Below are 20,041 nucleotides of genomic sequence, written 5' to 3' on the forward strand. Positions count from 1 at the left end.
AGATCCTATATGTATGTGTAATGAGAGTGTGAGTAATGTGAATGTCTAAGTTGTGGGATAAAATTGAGGCAGAGGCAGCCAGAAGGGGACGGGGGTGGCCTCCTCTGCACCCTGGTGACATACCCCTACTCCAAGGTCCTGCATGTGTGGGTGGTTGTGGTGGAGCGGGAAGAGGGAGGCAGCTGGAGATGGGGAGGGTACTTCTTACCTGCCATGATCCGTGAGAGTTGCCAGACAAAAGGTGATGGCCAGGGTTTGAAGCTGTTAAATACAAAAAGGGATAAATGGACGGCACCACCACTTCCTGCTGAAGGGGAGAATGTATATTTCCTTTCATTAAAAAAAGCTTTTGTATTTGATTAGATATTTGACTTTAGGGTTTAGTGGTTTTTGATTCTCTTCTTTGATCTTTAGTTTGTTAACAAACTAGACTATGCTGCATCATTTTTGTGGTTTATGATTGTGTTTTGTTTAGTTACCACTCGTGTGTCATAGTGGTCTGATCAGCCATTATATTTACCCTTGTGTGTCATTTCCTGTTTAGGTCAGTTGTTTGTTTGGCCAGTTGTTTGGTTTGTTAAGTTTGCAGTTCTTTGACAGAGGTGGGTTTTGTTTCTTTTACCTCTTTTATGACTTCAACATTTGTTGCTTTTGTAAATATAATTTTTTGGGGTTAAATAAATGAAAACCCTATTTTTCTAATGACTCCTGCTTTTCCAACTTGGTCCATCACACAATGTATTCTGGTAGAATTGCAATTCAAGTATTACTCAAAATCTGCAAAAACCTGAGGTCTAGCAAATTCAATGCAAATCAAATTTGTCTCATGCTTTTTGTATTCTTTAAACTTTTAAACCAACCGCTACCGATCTAAAATGAAGACGGATAGATTTTTCAAAGGAGCCACAATATTAGCTCTTGCCTGAATCTGTCTGTCATCTATAGTTACACTATGTAGACAAGTGTGTGTGTGTGTGTGTGTGTGTGTGTGTGTGTGTGTGTGTGTGTGTGTGTGTGTGTGTGTGTGTGTGTGTGTGTGCTTGTTTTAACCCATATCTACTTTAAGTGAAAGTGGTGTTATTTATTAAGTGTTTCTCCATTTTAACAGATAGAATTTTAAATGTCATTATTAATGACCAGCAGCTGGATTTCGCTTTATCCGTCTCATACCAATCATCTGGGCTAAATTTCAATAAGTTATATCGGCAGTTTATGGGTATATCAGTCACACTTAAAAGCCAAATATGCACTTTGACTAAATATATAGGAGATCAGTGTGTTAAGTGCCACAAGCATTTAATAGTCAGTTTGGATGGATCCCTGGAGTAAAAATGTGAAGTAATTTTCTCTCAAGGATCTCTTGTACTGTATGTATAACACTGTTTTCCCATACATTTTCTGCTTTGTCTCTTTACAAATGCATGAAAATGACCTGCATGTTTTTAACCCACGACTATTTCTACATTCATAAGTCATACAGTAAATTGGTTAATGTTATATCAAATGAGCCAGATGTGAAATAAAACCTTCTACCAGGCCTGGAAGAACATTTGTTTGTTGACAGTCTGCCTTCTTGTGGATATGCTAGCCTTTCATATTGTTGTCTTATTTGTTTTCAGGGATCTAAAGACCAAGGTTGAGAGGGAAGATACCAAGAAAGAGTTGCTGGGGAACCAGACCAGCCTGACTGAGTCTCATTGCATTCGATGTCTCCAGCCTTTTAAATTCCTGCTTAACAACAAGCATCAGTGCCTGGACTGCCAGCTCTACATCTGCAAGTCCTGCGGCCGCTATAACAAGAAGGAGGATGGCTGGGTGTGTGACACCTGTCACATGACCAGGTAGGTAATGACCAGTGTAAGAATAATTCAAAAGTGGTCATTCAAACTAAGTGTCATGTTGAATATAAGACATCATATATTTAACTGTAACTATAAATGCAGTTCAAGTTCAAGTTTTAAACCAGTCATTTGTGGACTACACACTGTCTCCATAAGCGTCATAAGCTTTGTGCTGACATGCCTTTAACCATGCTTAATAACTTGACCAGCGAGCTCTGGGATGTGTACCTGGGAAAGCACTTAATATGTTAGAGCCAGAAAAAACTAAAGTCAAAAGAAGATTCCTCTATTAATTTTCAGCGGGATTTCCTTCCGCATGCATACATGGAAAGCCAGAGGTGGAGAGTTCAGCAGCAAGACACTCTACAAAGCAGGCATTAATCATAGTAAATGTGACAGAGAGTAGGTCAGAAAAGGCATGAAAAGAGGTGGTGGGCTGCAAAGAGGCTTGCAGCGAGCAGCACTTTTGACAGGTTCAAGAAACATAAATAGCACAAACTGCTCTACATGACAATTGTCAACTGGTTTTGTAGATGGGTACCAGCTCCTCCATCTGCTGAACTGAGCGACTAAAGCTGAGATTGTGTATTTCTGGCCTGAACTGATGCTAAGCTTGATTTGCAAGTTGTGGTTTGCTGTGGCAGCTCGACATTTCTAAAAGTGAATTTATGTTTTTAGGACATTGTGTTCTTTCTTGATAAGATGAATAAAAATGAGCAAATAACACATTCAGATTACTAATAAACAAAGAGGCAACCCATGTCCTGTCAGTAGTTAAAGAGCTTTGAGACGACTGTTGTTGAATCAAAGGTTAAGCGTCAGGTTCGATGTGCTTTGATGGATGTTTGGCTGCTTTTTAAACAGATATTTAAAAAATCCTTTTTACTGCTTAGGCTCTGCTGGATGCAGCGATAGATTTCAATACATCCTGCTTGAAATCAGCTCCATATGGAACCATGATACCATTGTTTGTTGAGATGAAGCTGCATACTAAAAAGTTCTTTAATGGAGCTTGGCCAGTGTCTGGAAAGCATCATGCTATGTATCTCATGCTTAAACCTGCACACTGCTGTTTTATAGCAAAAGAGCAAAATACAGCTCTTTTTGCTGGCAAGTCTGTATTCCCACAAGTATTTTCTATGTGATATTATGGGATAGTGTATAAATTGGCCTCATTTGGGGCTCATTTCTCACCATGTGTTCTCATTTTAAACGTTTCACATGTAATGTTATACTTTAATTAATAAACAAATAGAAGAAAATCTCTTAATATAAAATGCATATGCATTCATTTTCAGAATGAACCTCATCTGTGAATGACTTCTTTAGCATCTATATTTTGATTCCTTCCATTCTTCTCACTTACAGAGTACTCAAGATCGGTACTTTGGAGTGGTACCATGAGAACGTCCGTGCCCGTTTCAAGCGCTTCGGCAGCGCCAAGGTGATGCGTTCCCTCTTCAGGAGGTTCGACGGAGAAGGCAGCCGCTCTCAGAGTGACTTAGGAGGTGAGCAATCCACCTTCTGTCTGGTTTGTTACTTCGTTTCAAACCAAGCTTATGTCTGGAATGTCATAATCCTGGTTCTGCTGCTGAAAATGTGCATTTTTGCCAGTCAGCGTACTGTCACGGTGGCCTTTAAGCAAAAAGATTAACACCCCACTGACTAATTAGAAACTGCTTAGTGGTTAGCAGTCAAACACTTGCTGCTCTGGGCAGTTGCCAAGTAGGGAATGTCTACATGAATATCCAAACAAGTGCAAATAAAAGGTTACAAATGTGTTGTAATGTCAAGCCTCAGGTCAAGGTGGCTTTGAAGAAGCAATCTTAAGAAATTTCCATCTGTTCCACTCATTTCTTTACAAGCCCTGAGGAGAAGCTGCCGGTCAAAAGTTCAATCTGCCAGAGTCAGAGAGCACTGACTCGAAGTCATGGAAGTCTGCTTGAGCTTACCATGAGAAATCCCCACTAAATGAAAGGCTTCACTGAGATTCAGCAGCTGCATACTATACTGCGGCTGCTTGGAAAATATGCATCACTCCAGCTCGACTGGTAAAACGTCACCGTGACGATCGCCATCTCATCTGTGAACTGTGTTTGAGTTCAAGAATTGGAGTTGTAATGTATATTATTATATTTCACTGGACAACAAAATGCAAGCTCTTCACAGTGATGCACGCAGACTGAAAGTAATGCTGTGCCCGGGCCTCTGCAATCATCAGATCCTCTCTAGCAAAGAAAACGGCAAATTAGAGAATATATTTTGAGACAATAGTGTTTATGGTGTTTGCAATGGCGCCAATCTTGTGGTCCAAGACGCTTTATGTCACCCTTGTCCTTTAATTTGTCAGCCATCTTTGTATGAGCATCTTTATTTTTCTGACACTAAGTCACCAGAAGAAAGTTTCTGCTCTCTTTCTCAAATATTAGCAGGCTGCCAGATCTGTCACAGGGATTTAATCTTCCATCTTTCCTGTTTTTCCTGCTTTCTGGCTCCTCACAGCTGTATCTCTCTTTTGTCGTCAGCTGACCAGGATGCTTATTCTAACTCTGCCCTGCGGGAGATTATTACCAGAGATACTAAGGTGGAGGAAAATGCTGTTTGTTTATTGTGTGCAGCTCAGGTTTAAAGTCTGATCCAGTGACGCTATTAGGCCTCATCAAAACCATTTTTTCCTCTCTTTTTGAACTTGCTCACGCTGCATTGTGAGGCCACACCCACAGCATATGATACAAGTGATCCTTGAAGCATACTTTATGTCAGTTTCAAGCATTATTACTCACAACAGATTACCCTTTGAGATCACAACATCAGGAGATGAGTGAATGTGATGAATTATATAGAAACAGCCGAGACCTCTGGTACTGTTTACGCTGAGTCACCCCTGAGGATTTTGGGAAGGAATACAGAGCAAGTTGGTTGGCCGATGCAGCTCCCGTGGGCCTTGTGATAATTCACTCACATGTCTCCCATTCTGTGCCTGGAACTGAAGGATTCGGTCCTGCAGGGCTCGTCCAACCAGAAGCAGAGCAAAATTGGAGGGAGGAGGACAAAATGTTTGTCGTGTATGTATGTGGAATCTAGCACACAGTGTCCACAGATGCAAGCTGTAGCCATGAAATACAGTCATAAAAATGCATGTTAACAGATGTATTATGTTTAAAATGAACTCAGCATGTGACCACTTGGACTGAAATCAACATGCATTTCCACACATACGCACACATTCTTTTACTGTCTTTTTGCTGTATGCATTCTATGGTCCGCTGGGCCCCCAGAGCTCGGAGGGTGTCATCCTGTCCTCACACTCTTTGCTGATACTTACAAAAGAGTCTTGTTCACATACAAAAGTCTAATTCAGTCCACTGGCTAACTCTCACTTTGGCTCTGCCGTTTAATGCTGCTACTGCTGCTTCTGATTATTGTTTTATGTGGAAAGTATAAGGACTACCTGTATTATCTCAGTTTGCTGAGCTATTTATTGCAGTTAATAACCTAATGTCATTACGTCTAGATTTGCAATTAGGAGAACAATGTGATAGTAATTACAGGAATCGGATCACTTACGAAACTATAATTAAATGCAAATTAATAAGCCATGTGTGCGCTGCTCTTCTGTTTTCCAGAGCCTCGTGAGTATGACACACAGAGCATGCCTGAGGTCCACAGTAAGTATACTGAAAAGGTCAGATGTTGTCACAAGACAGAAATATGTTTGAATTTCCAAAATTTTAATATAACCAAAAGGTGCTTTCATTATTTTTAGTATATTCTGCTTTGTATTGCGTATTTAAACTGTTCTTAGCTACAGCTCTGCTTTAAGCTAAATGCTAACTCACTCACTCATGAAGTTATGTGACATTTTATTATCGGATCTAATAAACATTTGGGAATTCTCAGTAAGATTGTTTTATTTTATCCCCTTTAAAGTTGTGGTTTATTTTATTATTATTTTATTTATTTTTATCTATTTATATAATTATCCTTTCATTCATTTATTTCTTTATTTTTGGTAATTTGTGCTCCTGATTATCTTCTGTCTTCACCAATAAGGCACCATCTTGGAATGTGCAATCCATCTCTCAGAGTGAAAACAGGATTTTCTTTGCATGCCATTGAGAAATATCCCATTCCTTCACTTTGAGAAACACTGCTTTTACATTTTGTTTTGGGTTGTTACCCACTTCCACCGTTAATCTCTGTCCAGTCAGTTTGGCAGCATTTGACTGAGGCTATACTTCACAGTTCATCCTGCTGCTTCTACCAGCAGCTACGAAACTGCTTGTCAGTCAATTATCCAACTACACGTGATGATCTACAGAAGCAAAGTTACAAATACCTGTAGACCTCACATTTGATCAAAACGATGAATGACTCACTGGGTCTTCTGTAAACATGATCAGAAAGCTCATTTCTAACTTCTATTCACTATTTTCAGAGATTTGTATGAGTAATGGACTCATTCTGTGGTCAGGCAAAAAGTTTCTGACATTAAGTTGACTGAATGTCAGATATAAAACTCGTTCAGTGAATCTGTTCAGTTATTGCTTCCAGTGCATTACCTGTTTGCCTGGCTGTGTTTATTTGATTGTAATTGTACAACAGAAACCTTTAAGGCAGGTTCTGTTTTAGTACCTGTTTTGTTTTCATTTTGATTCACCTTAACTGTTCTAAATAAATCTATTTTTCACCATTTTACCACTAACAAGAGTCAATTTGAGCCCACTTATTTTTCCCCTAATTCAGCCCCATGTGTGGTCTCTATGGATACTTTTTTTTTTAACTGGTACCTTAACATTTAACAGGAACATCTGTGATGATAATTGTAAGCATAACGATACAGTAAATAAGAGAGGTTCATTTTCGTTCATTTACAACGATCCCTTTGGTGTTTTTGAATGCCTCACACATGCGGTGGGCACAGCGGTTTGGGAACAGACCTAAAGGTTCTGGTTAGTCTGGCACAGTCATCTGGCTCCCATTGCCACTGGCATATCAACAGTAAAAGAGCAGAGCCAGGGAAGGTTTAGTCAGAAAGACTCAAGAACATAAAAAGTGTAACTTATGTTACGAGGTTATTGTAGTTGTATTTCCACAGTTTAGTGTGTGTCACGGGGTTTTTTTTTCTGCAGATAATTTCTGCAAAATGTAGCAAAAGCCCCAAAATTAGTTCAGCAGTTAACAGTAAGAACTAAAAGACTAATCTAAAAATATGAATATTCATCTTTTTCTGCTTTTATGCTCAGTGTAAAGTTTTTGTTGTTCCCAGCATTTTCTTCCCTCTTTCTCGTGCTGTATTCAAGAGGGAACTGTTACACACTGCAAAAATGCAGCTCCCTCGTAAACGCTCTCATAAAGAGGGACTGAAACACAGTCCATAGTGTTTCTGCTTTTGCTTTCTCTTGCTGTACTTTGTAAACAAGGTTCACACTGTAAGGTCAAAGGCCACTGGTTAACAATAACAGAGGTCTCTGTAGTCTGGAGTGACTCTGGTTTCAGTCACATGGTATCTTTGGAAATGCATGCACACTGGAAAACAAAAAACCTTTTTTTGGTTATTCTAACACTGCCATGTCTTCCTTCTTTGTCTATAGGTGCATATGGGGAGCACAGTATGGATGCAACAGACTCGCAACAACACCAAAGGGTACGGCAGCTCATTTTTAAATCATTTTCATATCTTAAAAGAACTAGCAGTAGATTCCCCTCAATTTTAACAACTATCTGAAATCGTTTTAAGGGCAGCCTTACTAAATGTTTGAACAATGTTGAGAGTTGGATGGAAAATGAAAAGTGATGGAAATGAGGAAACACCTTCTGAGGTCATAGTAAAGACATTTGTTTGGATCTAAATTTGGTTAAAAGGTGGAAGGACACAGATTCCTCCTAAAACTCATAGATTAAACTCAGAGCCTTCTGTGGAGCAGCAGTGCTAACCACTGCAATAACTTGCTGGCTTATCATGTTACATCAGTCATTTTTGACTGTCCAGCTCACAATGCAGCCACAACTTACATGTAGATTTTATACATTTATGCATGTTGTTAAGCTTTGTACAACTCAGGCAATGCTGGAGTCTATTCCAGTTATCACTGAGCAGGATGCACCCTGGACAGGTCAGCAGTCCATCACAGTGCTAACTCATAGAAAACAACAATCATTCCTATTTTGATGAGGAGAGATCATTTAAAAGAACTGAACATGATCTATTGAGATAGACAAATTGTTGTCTTAGATGAGTAGATTGGTAACCCATCACAGCAGAACAGAATCCCAGTGGCCTTGACGCTGGTGGTGAAGATGAAGCCTGAGGCTTGGGTGCAGCTCTGAGGGACTCGGGTGAGGTAGAGATGGGGAGGAGGCGGGTTGAGCAACTGAGAGTCTGAAAAGAAGAATGATGGAGAGCACAGGGTTAAACCACGCAGAGTGGAGGCTGATTGGCTCAAAGAGTAGTGATGTCAATATTGAGATTGACAGCGTGGGAAACTGGTAGTGATGTAATGGACAGACTAGCAGCAAGGAAAGCAGGCAGATGGGTTATTATCTTACTGAACGCATGCAGACGCTTCACTAATGTTCACACTTACAGTTAACATCCACAGAGAGAACCTACAAGCTTCTGGAGTTGCCTTATTATTCTGTTAACACATTACATAAAAAGACAGCATGCAGCTGTGTTTCAGGTTGTAAAGTTTAAGTGAGTTTGCTGCCAACAGGAGCGACTCAATTGATGTGCATCATAAAACAAAAAATGAATTTAGTGTGTGCAGAGAGAAAATCATTTGCAGGTATTTTGTTATTTCGTTAGCTTCATAGCATAAGTGCCTAAGTCATTTTTTGGTCAAATTGAGATTTTTGCCTAACTTTACTCCCCTACCACTGCTGCATCATCCTGTCCGTCTGCCTATGTCATCACAAAAAAATGACTTAGGCACTTATGCTATGAAGCTAACGATTTGCTGATGTGACATGTGGAGATCTGCAAGCATTTCCTAAAGCAAGAGGCAATATCCTGTTTATTAGTTACTGGGAATTTAAGTCAGGTGTGATCAAAGCTTATCTGCAAAACAGACAACTTCACTGTAGCTTAATTTTGCATCCACATGTTTGCTCTTTTTTTTCTTTAATCAATGGAGTTTTTGCACGAGTGTGCGCTGGTCAACACTGACTCCCACTGATGGCTGGTTCCTGATAAAAAGCAGAGGTGCTTTCTTCACAGGTTATCTTAGTGATCTAGGCCAGCCCCTCGTGAAGGACTGGAATGCCTGGCACGGGCAGGCCAGCACTGGCTGCAGAGTGCAGTGGGGAAATGCCAAGCTGTCATATATAAAAGAGTCAGACCGGAGCTGAGCAAGCCTTTGGTTTAGAAAATAAGGGTGGGTGTGGGGGCACTGATTCCACTGGAATTCATCATAAAATGAAGATTACTATTGTTTATACCACACTCTGTATGTACTGTAGAAGTTAAGCTTTGTTTATTTTCAATCATTGTGCTGACTGTTGAGAAATGACAGGACTCCCAGGCTCTGCTGGGTCTCCGGATGCATTTTTTCCAACCCTTGCAGTTTTTTCTATATATGTTTATCTTAAAGAATCTTAATTTTGATGGACGTTACGAGAAGCAGATTGCTGTTTACTGGATCCCTCGTTCAAGTTTCTTTTAGACACAGTGCCCTCTGCTGTTCCAAACAGCCTAATGTATTGAACCTTCTGACATTTCACTGTAAGGAAACCGGCTCACATTCTGCCTGCTCAGAGAAGCTACAGTTCAATTTAGATAGTGTTTGGAGCTGGTAGCGACTCAGTGACCCTGATGCTATGTCAACACTGGAACATGGATATGCACCCTTAAATCAAATTTCCCTAGAAGATCCAAAGAACCCATGGTGTGCGTCTCTCATTTCAGCTTTACTTTTAACTCATTTAAAATATTTACCCACGTGCATGTATCTGTGAATCATGCACCGGCACCAAAAATAAATGAATAAATAAAACAAAAGATATAAATGTAATTACATAAGTATTAATCATATTTATTTTACTGCAGACCTGAGGTTTTAAGCGTTATGTATGCCCTATTAAAAACTTCCTAAAATATTATAGCCTTGTTGTTTTTAGCCAGGTATTTAAGTGTAACTCTACACATACACTTAAAGCCACACAGAGCTGCTTGTTAATGCAAATCTTTAATTATCCAATTATAATACATGACAGCAACATGATAATGAGTTCATGTTGAGTTCATCTGAGTCCAGTAGAGATGTGACGGAGATATGATGATATCATCTAAAAAGAAATGGAGGTCCAGCCCAGGATGAACTAGGTGTACCTAACGAGGTGGCCTGTGTATTTGGACTATTGTTGGTTAAAAAGCAAAAAAAAAATGTGACTATAAGCCCCATGGGAAGCAATTAGTGCTTAGTATTTGGTCATCATGCATAAGTAAAAGTCCACTTCTGTCTCTACAAGCAATACGAATCTATTATAACAGGCTAATTAGCAGTAGAAGGTATATACTTACAGTACATTAAAGGGCGACAAGTCAATCACTTTCTGAGTGTATGGAGCAAACAGCCTTTTGTCATGGCAGAGGTTTATCTCTTTACGCTTTCCTCTCTCCTCCCTGCTGACGATGGTGTTTCCCCTTCATGTTCTCCAAAGATGAAAAAGGTCAAAAGGAGGTTAACTGTTGATCCCATTGATTTCAAACTGGACGTTGACTACCTCAGCCAATCAAGAGGACCCTCAAATGAGGTACAGGCTAGACAACTAAACTAACCACAACTAGCATCCCTCCAAAACAAACTAATCTGCATGTTGTAATCCATAACAAAGACCATCTGCCTCTGCACTCTGTCTTTGCCAAACATTGTCTGTATTGGCTAGACAGTACTGTATTAGCACTGTCATCATTCATTCTCGTATCTGGCCACAATAACCCTTTTTGTGTACATCCAAATGTTGTGTGTGCAAACATGGACACATCTTGTCCATTTATTAGCTGAACAGATTTTCTAATGCAGTGAACTGTTTCTGGTGGTTCTTTCCTGCTGTAAATGTATGCTGTTTGGACTGAATGTGAAGCAGCAGTAAATTTAGGCTTTTCCTACTTGAGCCGGAAAAGCAGCAGAAGTCAAAGGGAATAACCTGCACACAATTCTCCACTCTTACCTCCAGGAGCCGGGTGATCCTGACATCATGGTCATGGATGTAGGCGGGAGGGAGTCGATGCTTGCTGAGGCAGATATGGCCACCGTGTTTCATCAGATCATGGATGAACAACATAAAGAGCTGGACCTTGAAATAACTCCACAACAAGGTAGAAATTAGATTCAAACAAACAAATAAAACTTTTTTTTTTAAAAATATTAAAATAATCAAGGAACTTATAAGTAACACAAGAACTTGTGTTACTTGCAAATAAAACTAAAATAATTGTTTTATTTGCAATTGTAACTGGAATTGTTGAATTTAGTAATTAAATAATTATACTGTGCTAAACTGTTGTTTGTTACTTTATAATGAATAACTGATCAAAGAAAAATACTTATAATACTTATAATACTTAGCATTGTAGTTATTTTACTGCTGGTATAATGACACCTGTGACAAAGAGGTTGCTTTGCACAGATGACCTGGTGTACTCAGATAGCCGGACAATCCCATCCCGCTCCATCTCCCGGCTCAGCTACTCCTCGTGTGGCAGCGGCAGCATCGGAGGCCCTCGATGCAGCAGCAGCGTCTACCTGCCTGGCCTTGAGGACTCAGAAGAAGAAGAGGATGAGCACTGCCAGCCGTACCCACTCTACCAGTTGCATTCAGGCCTCTGCCGCCAAACATCTCAGGACAGCCTGAGCTCAGCCAACCATCCGCCACAGGTCTTTCATATGCCTCATATTAACATCACACGAAATGGTCATTACATTACACTCATTTAAGACACTCATAAATCGTCTTTCACGTCTGGTTTCTGTGAGTGGAGGAAAGTTGCTGGCTTATTTTATACATTTTGCCTGCATTCCACACCAATGAACACAGCCAGACATTAAAACGTAAAGCTGTGAGATTCCACATTATTAACGATCCATGTGGTTTTAATGATGATCATAAAAGTTTAATGCCCGTGTTTTGTTTTTTTCTTGGATAATCTTTATTTTTGTGCTCTGTTCACTTTGTTTGTTGGTAGGGGAAATTGGAAAAGGGTCGGCCTGGTGAATCATTATAAGGAAAGCAGAAAAATTCAGCTGATGCAGTAAAATCACATGATTCAAATCTGTGATCACTGAGACATAGTGTTGGATTGATTGAAGCAGCTCAGAATAACTTTCAGTCAATTGTTGTTATTAATTCCACTCGGGATTATGAATTGAACTGCAGTCATAATCTTTGGAATCATTGTTCTGTAGCTGTCAGATAGATGGCCTCGCATCATTCAATGACAGCAAAGTGCCCGACTCCAGTGATTGCAAAACAAGCCCAATTCAGCCCTACAGAACCGCGCTGACAGTGTATATGAGATTATATGAGATGTTTGTGCTGATATACTGTGCTTGGTTTTCCCCAAACATTGTGCTCTTTATTTATGGACAAATATCTCCACTTTGGTCTCGTCTGTCCAAACGACATCATCCAGAAGTGTTGTGGTTTGTTTAGATGCTGAAGCTGTACTGCCATGTTCAGAAGAGGCTTTCTCCTGGCGACCCTTCCAAAAAAGCCATACTTGTTCCGTCTTTTTCTAATTGTACTGTCATGAACTTTAACATTTAACATGTCACATGAGGCCTGTAGAGTCTGAGATGTAGCGCTTTGGTTTTCTGCAGTTTCTCTCAGCATTGCACAGACTGACCTTGGGATAAATTAGTTGGGACGTCCACTCCTGAAAAGACTGTTTTCAATACTTTCTAACTGTGAATAATTTTTCTCCCTGCAGAATGATGTCCCTCATATTGTCCGGAATGACCATATTTTGCAGTTTATCAGAGGTTGTATTCATCTAATTTTAAAACCTGCATTGGTCAAATGGGACAACAAACTGTAGTGTTAACATGATAAACTTTATCTTGTTTTGAATGGGTTGTATGGGTTCAAACTTGATACCAACTCAGCATTTGATCTGATCTGGTACATACATTAATTGCAGTGTCGCTTTAGAGGCACAGTTTAGAAAGAACACAAATAACAAGCTGATATTTTAAACCTTTCAAGCAGTGCATGCTGGAAGTCGGACACAAGTTCTTCAGTCTGACGTGCTGAGTGATGTCGTGGAGACAGCTGCTAGATCAGAGGGAGGTTACATGCATTACATCAGTGTCTATTTATGTGTCAGTATTAAACACAGTCCCTGGAAAGGATTGAAGCAGTAACCGTGGCCGTTCTGTTCTTGTGAAGCAGATAGAAAACAGATTTTGTTTACCATTAGTCTGAGGAGGCTGCTTTGCTGACTGCTGTCACTAATCAATATGTCTGGATTTATCCTTGTGAATCTCAGTTTTCAGTTCATCTGTCTTTGAGGTGATTCAAACACAGTCTGGAGTTATATGGAGGTATAACTCTAGCCATAAAAAGATTCTTTGCAGTTTTTAAAGATAAGGAATATAAAAACAAAGAAAGCAATTAAACTCTGTGATGGTGAGTAGCCATGAAAACAGAAGGAATTATCCAGCCTACCTGTCTCCCTGCGCTGATTTATACCTTCGATAAGTTGTGTCATGGTAAATTTGTCTCACAGCTGGGCAGCACACTGAAGAGACATGCAAACAGGATACAGTGGAAAACATACAGCCCAGACATGTCTTTGTCAGATATCAAAACCAGACGTGACATTTCTCATCTGACAACAGTCACTCATCTTGCATACAGGTGCTGCTGTCTGTTGTCTTGGTATTGATTTGGAGGCCAACAATAGAACCGAGTGACATCAGCAATTTGATTATTTGTGGAACATCAAGATAAGTCAGCAAGCACAGACTGTATAAGCCCAGGGCACATGTGAGGTAAAAACTTTGTGCAAAATTACGGTATGTTTAATATACAGAAGAGGGAAAAATTAAAGGAATAGCCTGAATGAAAGAGCAGAGAAGCATAACACATGTGGACACTTCCAAACAAGGCACAAAAGCTCACTGATGAAAATCATATGAATCATCCTCTGTGACCTCCAGTCACCAGATCTGAACCCAGCTGTATGAGATTATGGATAGCAACACCACGTCAATCAAGCCAACCAAACAGTTTTATGGTAAAACCTAGTCATTTCACAGTCCCTGAAAACTTGGTCTCAGATTTCTTTATAAATTCAACAAATAATCAAACAGTCAAAAATATGCAACGTATATTATGGAATCTGACTCAAAGTCTTGAATATAAGTCTTGAGGACTTTGCTAACATTCTGTTATCAATGTTTCTACATCAGTGTAGCCAAAGAGACAACAAGCAACAAGTTATAGTCCACCTAGAGGAGGTGTACACATGTCATTGCATAATTAGTTTTGCAAGAATTCCAAAGATGGGAGTGCCACAGGTGGTGTCCTGTTAGCAAACTCCCAACATCCTGCAAGAAATAAAAACACAGAGATAAATATAAAACCTAGAGTAAATACATACCTGCTCAGTGAAAACAAAGCAGTTAATGGAACTGAGAGTTCACATAATATTATCCATTATCAATATATGGGAGTGTCTGAACTTTGCATTCAAATATTTGCACAGCTGCAATAATTACAATTGGACTTCCCTCTTGCACGGTCTGCAGGCATCCTGTCAACTTCTAAATGACAGTCACCCTATCTTTATATGTTTACATGGTTTTAAATGAGTACATTTATAGATTTAATAAAGACATTAAACTGTCAGGGTTTCAGTTAACGGACTCAGGCGCAGACCGGGACTCCTTACAGGATTTACAGATTTTATTACACAACGACACCAGGTGATGCTATTTACAAAGTGCTGGAGGGAGGGGAGGGGGGTCCAGGGTTCCGGGGTATGTGAGGGAAGAGACGGGAATCTGACGTCCTCCAAAGGCTCTCTCTCTTCGCTCCCCACACTGGGGAGACACCATCCACGCACTCGTCCACGGGGATGACAGGCAGGCAGGGAAAGGATCCGGGTTAGATGCTGATAACTCAACGATCCAGCGAAGACTAGTGCAGACTCGCCATCTAAGTAGTGCAGTCATCAGCTGGGATCAGCGGCCGGTGTGGTGATGAGCAGGTGTGTGGGCCAGCAGCGGGAGCCCGCAGTGAGCATCGCCGTGGCGAGAGAGAGAGAGAGTGAGAGAGAGGGCGAGAGCGAGCGAGCAAACAAACCACAAACATATTGCCCAATAGAGGATTGACCAGCGGGGCACAGGGACCATGACATAAACACAACTGGTCAACAGTGCTCACTACTGCGTCGCAGGCTTATTCAGGCTTATTCTGTATAAAAATGTCCAGAACTAAAAAGAGGAGCCAGTACAGCTCTGCCAAAGGACTCCTCCTTTGGCTCCATTGATCTGTTGACTTTCCTCATGACTTTCTCAGTCATTAGTTTCAAGGTTTTTTTTACAGAATATAATGTCTATATGGATTTGCTTTACAACATCACATATTATAAAACTGTAGCTTTGTCAGGTTGGCTGTGGCTACAATGTAGCTTGCCATCACCAGTGTGTGAATGTGTGTGTGAATGGGTGGATGACTGGATATGTAAAGCGCTTTGGGGTCCTTAGGGACTAGTAAAGCGCTATATAAATACAGGCCATTTACCATTTACCATTTCTCATTTAGGGCCACACCTCGCTCATCACATACGGTTTCAATAAAAGAACAAACAACATAGCAAAATGTAACACTTAGAGTGGTGACTTGCATCTTTTATTTACAGTCAATGGTGACAGAGTAATGACAACTCATGCTTATGCACTGATGAAAAGAATGAACAATTATAGAAAAAGAAACTTGATTTTCCAGTGTTTTTTAAAATTTTATTTACTGTCTTTCTCTTTCTGCCTTTAACATCAATCCCCCCCTGACCATCTGAGAGCCATAATGCACCACAGCAGTTAAATAATTATGTTTAGGGTGTTTGCCTAAGTTTAATATTAGTATCAAGAGTTTGGATTTTTTTTAGGAGGTTGAATTTGGATGAACTGTGAGAGGAATTTTTCTTGTGGCAAGACATCAAAGGTGCATCAGATGACTGTCTGCTTGACTTCCTGACCTAAATATGATTCTTCATGTACCAAGGAGCGATCTCGTGTAGGGAAAATATTATTCCATTATGGCCAATTATCCAAGGGAACATTTAGTCTTCAGTTTTGTACATGAAGAGCATTTTGTGCAGTGTAATGTGAATTTGGTTAAGTACTTTTAGTTTAAATATATTTTTCTGGTTTCTTTCATCCAAGTAAATTTAGACATTGATGAAATATGGTGAAATCAGATTTGGGGACGAGTTGATATCCAGACAGCTCACTCTGATGAGAACATGTGAAACTGTAGCTTAACCATCTGCATATTTGGTGCCACTGTGTTTTGATTGGTTCAGTATGAGTCAGAGTGGTTTAAGACATGCATTTGCTTTCATAGCATAGATGTGAGCAGTACCATTTAAACCATTAAGTGTCCAGTACTTTCATGTTTTGAAAACTATAAATTTTTTGTAATGTTCCTTACGTTTTGTGTTATTTTGGGGTTTGTTTGTTTTATGAATTAATATTTCTTAATTCTGCCTCTATATGTACTTTCATTTATTTCTTCCTTTCTTTCTTAGATCACTGACATTAACAGACGGATGTCAGCAATTGAGACTCTTCTGAACCGCTTGGAGCAGAAAGTCACCTCAGCATATGACCAGGTAAATCTATCAGGTGTCAAGAGTACAGCTGCCAAAATTTCATGATCAGCATCTCAGCAGCAGCCTAGAAAGAAATGAGTGAAGCTTAAAAGACTGAAAGAACCTGTTTACATCTATAAAGCCATGGTTAAAGACACTGTGCAGTATTTTAGCATAACAATGTACAGACTAGCGGATTTTCAAATCACTTAAAGCCTAAATTTACATGAAAATAGTTAAGACAAATTACATCTATTTTATTTTATTTTTATAAATAATTTTCTATTTTGAATTTGATGCCATGCCAGTACCAGCTAAAAGTGCACACAAACTTCACTTTTATTAAGTCACAATTTGTCAGGGTCATGGTTATACTTGTTATACCGCCCTCAAGTGGCCAAAACAATCAGTGCAACTTTAAGACAAACACACTTGATGTACCTGCATGAAAACTTGATTTTTTGAAGGTATTTTCTTTCAAATAAAGAAAACTAACTCATTGTTCATGCATTGTGCTAAAGAAAGGAGACACACACTTACTCATATTTCATCATCCTCTAATCAAATGTGTGATCTCAGTGGGTTCAGTGTCTGTCTTTAATTGGGCCGTGAGCTCTCAAACCCACATCAGTATCATCACAGACTGAGCCAAGCCGCAAAAACAGCAAACCAGAAACGAATGTAGAATTTAGACTCAGTCGCTAATTAGTGGCTATTCAACTTCAAGTGAGAGCAGCAGTTGATTGACTCATGCTTTTCCTCTCTTTCTTGTGGCAAAGCACAGCTTAAATCAATTTGCATATATCTTATGTTCTGACTGTTCTGTCTGCACGCGATAAGTCTGCATTAATGTCCATGTGATCAGTGAAGGAAAAACAGAGTTCTTGTGCTTTCAGACATCCATGTTCCAGTTCTTTTTTAGGATCATTACCGAGTGGTCAGAACACAGCTGGACAAATGAATGTGTCTATTGTAATCGGTACACTAAGCTCTGCCCACTTTCTGTTGTATCTGTCTATTCTATTCGAATACTCCACATAAATAAGAACTACAGGTACAACAGATGCACAATCTTCCAGTTGAAAATCGTTGAATGATACATGAGAAATTCAAATGATAACCCTATATGCGTGTTCTGAACGTGCTAGGTTAGAGGTTAGGACCCTAGTTTAAGTCTAGCTAAGGATCCTTGTTACATCTTCACAGTCACACATTGGTTAGAAATGATACTTGTCTTTCATGCAAACTGAAAACAAGTTGTTATGGATCTATGAATCTCCTAAAGCAAGAACATCAGTTGAGACGATAGCAATTTATCTTAGCGACTTTCTAGTTTGTAGTGAGATTAAGACAGATTTGTTTCTGTGAGGGGCCAAGCTGGCCATCTCTCACTGCAGCACAGAGACTCTGCTCTCAGTGATAGTGCTGGAGAAAAGTTTGGTTACACTTTACTAGGCCTAAATGCTGACAGTGCTCATTGCCACACATGCAACAAGGTTTTTGCACATGTGGAAAAAATTTCAAGCATCCTGTGGCACTCCCCCTCACTGTTGTCGGTATGTCTGTATGAAGCAGTGAAGCAAAGTGATGTAAAACTATGTCTAAATGAAGTGATGAAGCCATCAAAGGGGTTTGAGTTTAACCTTTTCATGAGCAAAACAATGCTAGTGTGCTATTATACATTAGGCACCAATCAGATCAGATTAAAGCAGTGCTCTCGTGTTTGCAATGTGAAGCATTTGTCAAAATAATATTTGTAAGTGAATAATAGATAGAAGATGGTTGATTGGAAGTCAGGGGAAATCCTGCAAAGTTTCCCTCAAATCCAACGAGTATGTTAGGTTATAATTACATGGACTGTACCCGAGGCCACCAAAGTACACTGCAGTCTGTTTGTTTTTGGCCTGGAAAAGAAAACTGGAGTATGAAAACAGAAAAACATAATCAGTGATGGAGTATTTGTGTATTATACATCATGCATTCACTCTAGCAGTACATTTTAAATCAGTATAACAATTCCCATTAGGTTGACTTGACGATCCAGTCATTCAAGATCCAAAGTAAAAACATTAACCGTATGCTGTGTAGATTTGTCTCAGTCACATTGTCTGTGCTTTGTTCCCAAACAGACTTCTCCCACTCCCAGCAGCACCTCTCCTCTTCCTCAGTGGAACGAAGTGGACCTGGAAGAGCAGCAGCTAAGACAGAGGCTGCACGAGATGACAGACAATATCAGTGACCATAGCCTGACCTCTGATGATGAGGACGAGCCCGAGAGACCACATTCCTCCCAAGAAATCCTAGCATGGAGGAGCCCACAGGCGGATCCAAGGCCTTCCAAACTACCTATCAGACCAACATCCAGAGCCAGCATCGTGGTCTCCAGGCTCGAGGAGGAGCAGCCTCAGCAGACAGAATCTCTGAAGGTACAAATTCTGTGGCATTTTTATAAGAAATCAGTTTTTTTTTATGTACGCGCAAGCATTCATTACCAGTTTGTTTACTGACAGAAAGAGACATAAGCCGTGAGCATCTGGCTTGCTGCACTTACTAAAAACAGCATGGCTCATGAAATTCCAGCCGACCTCTGCTGGAAATCGGTTCAAGTGCACACTGGAATCATAAATCAAGTCACTCAGGCCTTGGGTTTATTTTTCGTCTGCAACCATCACTCCCAGATTGTCGGAAAAAGAAGACGAATTAAATTAATAACTTCTGCTTAGCTGCCGTGCTAAGTTTCCTCAACTGTTTTCATTGGCAGTTCCTTCCATTTAAGCTACAGTGCACTGATGAGTCATGATGTTTTCACATCACTTCACTACAAGTTTGTTCAGCCAGCATTAGCTCAATTAATTTAATGTATTTAAAGTATCAGGTAACACTGGCTTTTAGTATCAGGAAAATGGACGTGGGACCAAACTTATTGAGCCGGTGGTCACGAAGAAGAACTGCAGATTTTGGTACATTTGATTTTACATAATTTTTCAGACCCCACTGTAAGCAGGTACCAATCAAGTGGCACCATTTAGCTATCACATAATTTGTTAACATGACATCATTTCAAATTTCATTAAGTTTTTTTGTTGTTGTTGTTTTTTTACCTGAAAATGAAAATTTTTGCTTTCTGACTGGACTTGTCTTCCAGGCTAATGACTCCTCTGAAAGCCTGGAGAGGAAGGGTCACCCCCTAGAGGAGGGATCAAAGGCGAGCTTCAAAGGATCAACTGCATTACTAGTTGAACTGGAAGACAAAGTAGCTCAAGCAGCAGCTAATGTCCAGAATGCCCAGAGTGAGGTGAGGGTTACATTAAAGGCTAAGTAAAGTTTGATTTGTATTGAAAATGCAAAGAGATGTAAAGTTGTGGCACATCCTGTCATTTCT

The 20,041-nt window shown here is 39.9% G+C and overlaps 1 protein-coding gene across 2 annotated transcripts in view; it reads left to right on the forward strand.

Annotated features, from left to right (window-relative positions):
- mlphb (melanophilin b) overlaps positions 1–20,041 on the forward strand; it is a 44,056-nt gene that overhangs the window by 17,191 nt on the left and 6,824 nt on the right. For both annotated transcript variants that reach the window (XM_005736791.1, XM_005736792.1), the window contains exons 3-12: positions 1,620–1,841; positions 3,210–3,349; positions 5,468–5,509; positions 7,436–7,488; positions 10,503–10,595; positions 11,019–11,160; positions 11,472–11,719; positions 16,597–16,680; positions 18,789–19,085; positions 19,805–19,954. In XM_005736791.1, coding sequence (XP_005736848.1) covers positions 1,620–1,841; positions 3,210–3,349; positions 5,468–5,509; positions 7,436–7,488; positions 10,503–10,595; positions 11,019–11,160; positions 11,472–11,719; positions 16,597–16,680; positions 18,789–19,085; positions 19,805–19,954 — 1,471 coding nt within the window. The remainder of the gene's footprint in view (positions 1–1,619; positions 1,842–3,209; positions 3,350–5,467; positions 5,510–7,435; positions 7,489–10,502; positions 10,596–11,018; positions 11,161–11,471; positions 11,720–16,596; positions 16,681–18,788; positions 19,086–19,804; positions 19,955–20,041) is intronic.

The sequence above is a fragment of the Pundamilia nyererei genome, unplaced genomic scaffold, assembly GCF_000239375.1.
Source record: "Pundamilia nyererei isolate P.nyererei 1_Seehausen unplaced genomic scaffold, PunNye1.0 scaffold00071, whole genome shotgun sequence".
NCBI lineage: Eukaryota > Metazoa > Chordata > Actinopteri > Cichliformes > Cichlidae > Pundamilia > Pundamilia nyererei.